Source organism: Mandrillus leucophaeus, unplaced genomic scaffold, assembly GCF_000951045.1.
Source record: "Mandrillus leucophaeus isolate KB7577 unplaced genomic scaffold, Mleu.le_1.0 Scaffold4, whole genome shotgun sequence".
NCBI lineage: Eukaryota > Metazoa > Chordata > Mammalia > Primates > Cercopithecidae > Mandrillus > Mandrillus leucophaeus.
This window is the reverse complement of record NW_012104253.1, coordinates 12,861,592-12,867,160: the sequence shown is the minus strand read 5'-3', so window position 1 is coordinate 12,867,160 and position 5,569 is coordinate 12,861,592. Positions and strand designations below refer to the sequence as shown.

Sequence of the window (5,569 nt, the reverse complement as noted above, 5' to 3'; positions counted from 1 at the left end):
CACTGCAAGCTCTGCCTCCCGGGTTTATGCCATTCTCCTGCCTCAGCCTCCCGAGTAGCTGGGACTACAGACGCCCGCCACCTCACCCGGCTAGTTTTTTGTATTTTTTAGTAGAAACTGGGTTTCACCGTGTTAGCCAGGATGGTCTCGATCTCCTGACCTCGTGATCCGCCCGTCTCGGCCTCCCAAAGTGCTGGGATTACAGGCTTAAGCCACCGCGCCCGGCCAAAACTCATAATATTTTAAGCAAGTTTGTGAATTTGTGTTGGGTCTCATTCAAAACCCATCCTAGGCCACATGTGGCCTGCAGACCACAGGTTGGAGAAGCTTGGTTTAAATCAAAAGAAGCATGCAATAATTACAGTGACAAACACTCTTGTTTAGAAAATCACCAGGGAGGGTTACATCTGTGGTTGGTTGTACGTCTTGCTTGAAACTATGAAAGGACTGTTTAATTGCTACTCCGAAGAGGACAAGGTATAATCTAATTTGTTTAGGAAGGTAATTGTTAAAAGCAGCAACTATTTTAAAGAGGGATTTTACAAGTTCATGCAAACTTCATACCCTCCCCCACAAGAAAAACTTGGCCTTTTTAGGTATAAAGGGGAGATACTATGCAGACAAAAATATTCTGACTTTGTCAATGAGGGCAAATATGACATTTACCCTTCATTAATGTTTACGATTTGCTAGGCACAATTCCAGTCATTTTGCACTCATGATTTCGTTTAATACTCTCAACCTCACAATAGATATGATTATCCCTATTTAAAAGATAAGGAAACTGTGCTTTTTGGAGGTTCATTTCTAATAATTTGTCCAAAATCCCACAGCTTGTAATGCACAAAAGCAGAATTTCAACCCATGTCTCTCTGATTTAAAAGCCCAAGCTCCTAACCTTGAATAAATCAGTAGTGTTAGGTAAAATTGCAACCTTCTGATATTACAAATATGGATGGCTTTTAAGTTGTCTCCATAGTGCTATTTTGGAACTGTTTTATTTTGCATCACTGACACAGGGTAAACACTAATAAATACTTGTTGAATGAATAAAAGAACTGTAGTCTGACCCTCCTTTCCCTTTATTTTTTTGAGACAGGGTCGTCTCTGTCACCCAGGCTGGAGTTCAGTGGTGCAATCACAGCTCACTGGAGCCTTGAACTCCTGGGCTCAAGCAAACCTCCCATCTCACCTCCCAAGTAGGTGAGACTATAGGCACATACCACCATGCCCAGCTAAAAACTTTTTGTAGAGATGAGATCTCCCTACATTGCCCAGGCTGGTCCCCAACTCCTGGCTTTAAGCTATCCTCCCACTTGGGCCTACCAAAGAGCTGAGATTACAGGTGTGAACCACCACACCTGGCCAGACTCCTATTTTTAAAAATTTACAAAACCAATAAATTAGGTGTGAAGCAAGTCTGACTGAAATACAAAGGGAAAAGAATAAAGGCATTAAGCAACTTTGCAGATTTCTCATCACCCACTTGTGCCATTTGTATTAAGCATCTACTATGTGCCAAAAGGAAGGTGCCACATATTTGGGAATATAAAGAGCAAAAAAATTCAGTCCCCACCCTGGGCATCAGGAAAACAGATAAACTATAACTCAACATGTTAAGTGCTGTTAGGGAGAGATCCACAAAGTTCTGTTAGAACACAGATCACCAAATTCAACTCAACAACTCAACCTGTGTGGGAGTCAGAATGGTTCACCAAATACTTAAGTACCTGACATGTGAGCAGGGTTGTACAGGAAAATTGTTTTCTGGGTGAAGGAGGAAATAGAGAAGAAAGGGCTTTCCATACAGAGGCTTGAAGTTGTGTAGGTGCCTGACAAAATCCCACATGACAGAAGCTGTGCGTATAAGCAAGCTTATGTATGTGCACATGTACAGCAACTGGTATGGCAACTAGAAGAGGTTCACTGAAGGTCAATCACAGTGGCTCATGCCTGTAATCCCAGCACTCTGGGAGGCCGAGGCGGGAGGATCACCTGAGGTCTCAGGAGTTCAAGACCAGCCTGGCCAACATGGTGAAACCTCATCTCTACTAAAAATACAAAAATTAGCTGGGTGTGGTGGCACACGCCTGTAATCCCAGCTACTTGGGAGGCTCAGGTAGGAGAATTGCTTGAACCCAGGAGGCGAAGGTTGCAGTGAGCCAAGATCATGCCACTGCATCCAGCCTACGCAACAGAGTGAGATTCCATCCAAAACTGAGAGGTTTGGATTTTGTTCTGTAACGGGGTCAAGAAATTTTTAAGCAGGTTTGTTTTTAAAAAGTAACTGACAATACAATTGAAAATGGACTGGAGTAGGGAGAAATGGGTGACAGGACATGAAAGACGAATAGTCCCTGGGAAAGATTATAGGGATCAAAAGAATAAGGAGTAATAAAGGAAAGGACAATTCTGGCATAGGATAAACAAGATTTCATGACCAACTGGAAGTAGGAGATGAAAAAAGACATAAAACAAAGGCATGAAGAGTTACAGTTTAGGAAACTGAGAATGAAGCCATTAAGATTGAGAAAATAGCACATTTGGCAGGAAAACAAAATGAATACCACCTTAAACCTGGAAGACATCCAGGTTGAGGGATGCACATTCTCTGGCTTAGGGTCAAAGGAACAGCCAACCGTTTTCCCCTATCTAGGATATAAGGAGCGACTAGTCATTTCCCATAGTTATCCAGCTCTTCTGTGCTTCTGATTGCCCTCAAGGTCCCATGCTTTCCCCAACACATAAAGACGCCCTTTCATTTCTATACCCAAACCTGTCTCACTGATGCACCTTTATGGCATGGGGAACCTCAAGCGGTAAAGTGGATTTCGGTAGCTCCCCAGTCTATTCTTCCTTCCATCTAAATAGACCCACAGAAACTCAAAACATAAGCATTATCTTTCTATCAAACCATCTTTCCCGATTTCAACCAAATAAATATGAAGGATCTGTTACATAAGCAATTAAAAAAAACTAAGCCAGAATACTAATTTATTAAATTTATTTATAAGAAATACAATTGTCAAAGCAGCAGCTCTCACCCAAAAGAACAGTCCATTATCTCCCTGGAGCAGACTTAGATTGAAACTTAAAAACTGTTTCGATCCAAACATTGCGTACTGAAATGCCAAGAAATCAAAATAGTAATTAATGGATAGTAATTAATGTAGCCATTGATTACCATGTAACTCTGGGTCACTATTGTGTGTGACTCAATCTTGTTTTACTAACAAGACTGAGGACTTCAAACCTGAGTGAAGATTGCTAAGGGTACCTTAATAATAGGGTTGTCTTCCCTATTCTACTGTCGAAATACGGACGAAATGAGCGACTATATACAAAAATACATTCTCAGCTGGAACGCTACAATGTATCATCACAATAAAGTAAAAAATAATTAAATTGAAAAATATGGACGTGTTTCATAACATACTCAAGACAGAAAAGAGCAAAACTCACTGAATGTTTAAATTATGAGTTATTTCAACTGTTACAAAAATAGAACACATATACAATTCTTTAAACTGTGTCAGAATACAGGGAAGTAAGAATGAGCTCAGACTCCAAACTGAGGGCAAAGTGGTGGGCGTGGATAAACCAAACAAAAATAAATTCGACATAACACAGGAGCAGTTTCACTCTACTGTACTTTGAGATATCCAGAATATTTAAAGGAGGAGAACCAGGAGTCTTCCCCTGGCCCCCAGTGGTCTTTCATCATAGAAAATCTGTTGAGAAGAGGCAAGAGGAGGTGTGCGAAGAAAAAAGGGAGGAGCAGCATTCCTTTGCGACCTGTCCGCGTCTCCTGACTGATGGAAGTAGGGACCAAACGGACGTTCCCAGGGTCTTAGAAAAGCCCTCCCTTCCCTCGCTCCAGCTGTTACCTTCCACTTCCTCCGTGCCCTCCATCAGCATATCCTTTGTAAAGTTTGAAATCTGGCCAGTGAGGGAAGCCAGGCTGCCCCCGACATGACCCAGAGACTGGCCCAATCCGGAGCCGAGGCCCCCAAGCCAGGACGACATCGCAGCGAGTTTAGAGAACGACCTGGTCCGCTCGGGGAAAAAAAAAAAAAAAAAAAATTTAGCGCCGTCGGACGATCTGACCAAATATCCTTGAACGCCTGCCTTCGCGAGACAGGATATGATAACACAAAGCGGGGTTCTCAAGCAAGGCCGGCTCCAGGTTCTGCCTAGCAACGCAGAGGCCTGGTCTGGAATTTTACCAGGGGCCCGCCTCTAGTGACACAGTCACCCACGGAGGGCCTTCTGCTCATTCCCGCCGTCCAGATTGGGCCACTTCTTCCTCAGCTCTAGTGAGTTTCCCCAGTTCCGTGGGCTACTCCTGCCAACTCGACGCCAGCCGCCATGACACTCGCTCGGAAAGCGGCAGCGGATCATAGAAAGGCGTCGCGGTGGCGTAGACAGGCCCCGCGAAGCCGCCGGACGTGTCCTTGGCGCAAGGGAGGCTGGGATCGCGGAGGACCGCGCGCCGGTTGGATTGACTGCCGCCAGCGCCTAGCGCAAGGTTAGGTACACGCAGCCGGCCGGCTTTGGCCGGGGTAGGAATGGCCTGGATAACTGGGGCATCGCGGCGCTTCTCGGACTCCTGCAGCTGCGTTTCAAACCAGAGCCGACCCTTGGTGGGTAGTCCGGGGACCCTGCGAACCCTCCTTGTGTTGTTGAAACCTAGTGTTTTAACTGGGACTACCTCCAGCGGTGCCTGGAGACTTGGCGGGGACTTTCCATTGCGCAGGAAGCGGCTTCAAATAACTTACACGCCTCACTGTATCGATTAGCTGCTCCGTGACAGGCACTGTGGTAGGAACTGAGGCTGCAAAGATAGAACGGACGGGTTACAGAAAAAAAAAGAAAGAAAAAGAAAGAAAGAAAAGGAAAAAAAAGGATGGGTTGAAAATTCAGGTGTCCAAGCAGGAAACACACTTTCCTTCTATAGGAGAAATCGCTGGTGCCTTTATAGCTCACAGTTGAAACCCTACCTTCTTTAACATAGGATGAGCTATTTCCGTGAAGCTGCCCTCACCCAAGTAGTTAAAAAACGGTCAACCGTTTTTCAAAATGACTCTTTAGAGGACAGCAGGGCAACTTAATAGAGAAGTGCCATTTAGTGTCAACGCTCCTATGGTATTGGCGGCACTCGCTATGCAAGTGCTACACCTCCCTCAGTCCTGTTAGCCACAGTGTGGCTGTAACACAGTGTCCTGCCTTGCTTGCTTTCTTCCCTAAAGGAAGAAAAGTAGTCATGTGACTTTCAAGCAATTGGTGTAGGATACGTGGACACACAGCATCTAGCCAGGGAGACTTCCACATTTTTGGTTTCAAAAGGATATAGATCTGCAGTTCTTTTAAGCATAGCAGTAGGTATACTGGCATCTTTCACTTTGATTGTATTCACAAGAGGGGCTACTGCAGATTGCACAGTTTGTGAACAGAACATTGGGAATGCCTCCAGTATTTGAGATCTGATAGCACCAGGCAATAGCAGTTCTCCCTGAAAGCTGAATTTTTTTTTTTTTTTTTTTTTTTTTTTTTTTTTTTTTTTTTTTTT

At 44.3% G+C, this 5,569-nt stretch overlaps 1 protein-coding gene and 1 long non-coding RNA gene across 2 annotated transcripts in view; one reads left to right on the top strand and one right to left on the bottom strand.

Annotated features, from left to right (window-relative positions):
• Nucleotides 1-5,278, bottom strand: part of TRIP11 (thyroid hormone receptor interactor 11) — a 76,663-nt gene extending 71,385 nt beyond the window's left edge. Inside the window, exon 1 of the mRNA XM_011991764.1 lies at nt 3,888-5,278. Within this exon, the coding sequence (XP_011847154.1) occupies nt 3,888-4,026 (139 nt within the window). The 5' untranslated portion in view covers nt 4,027-5,278. The remainder of the gene's footprint in view (nt 1-3,887) is intronic.
• Nucleotides 1-5,569, top strand: part of LOC105547957 — a 31,430-nt gene that overhangs the window by 6,497 nt on the left and 19,364 nt on the right. The window lies entirely within an intron of this gene.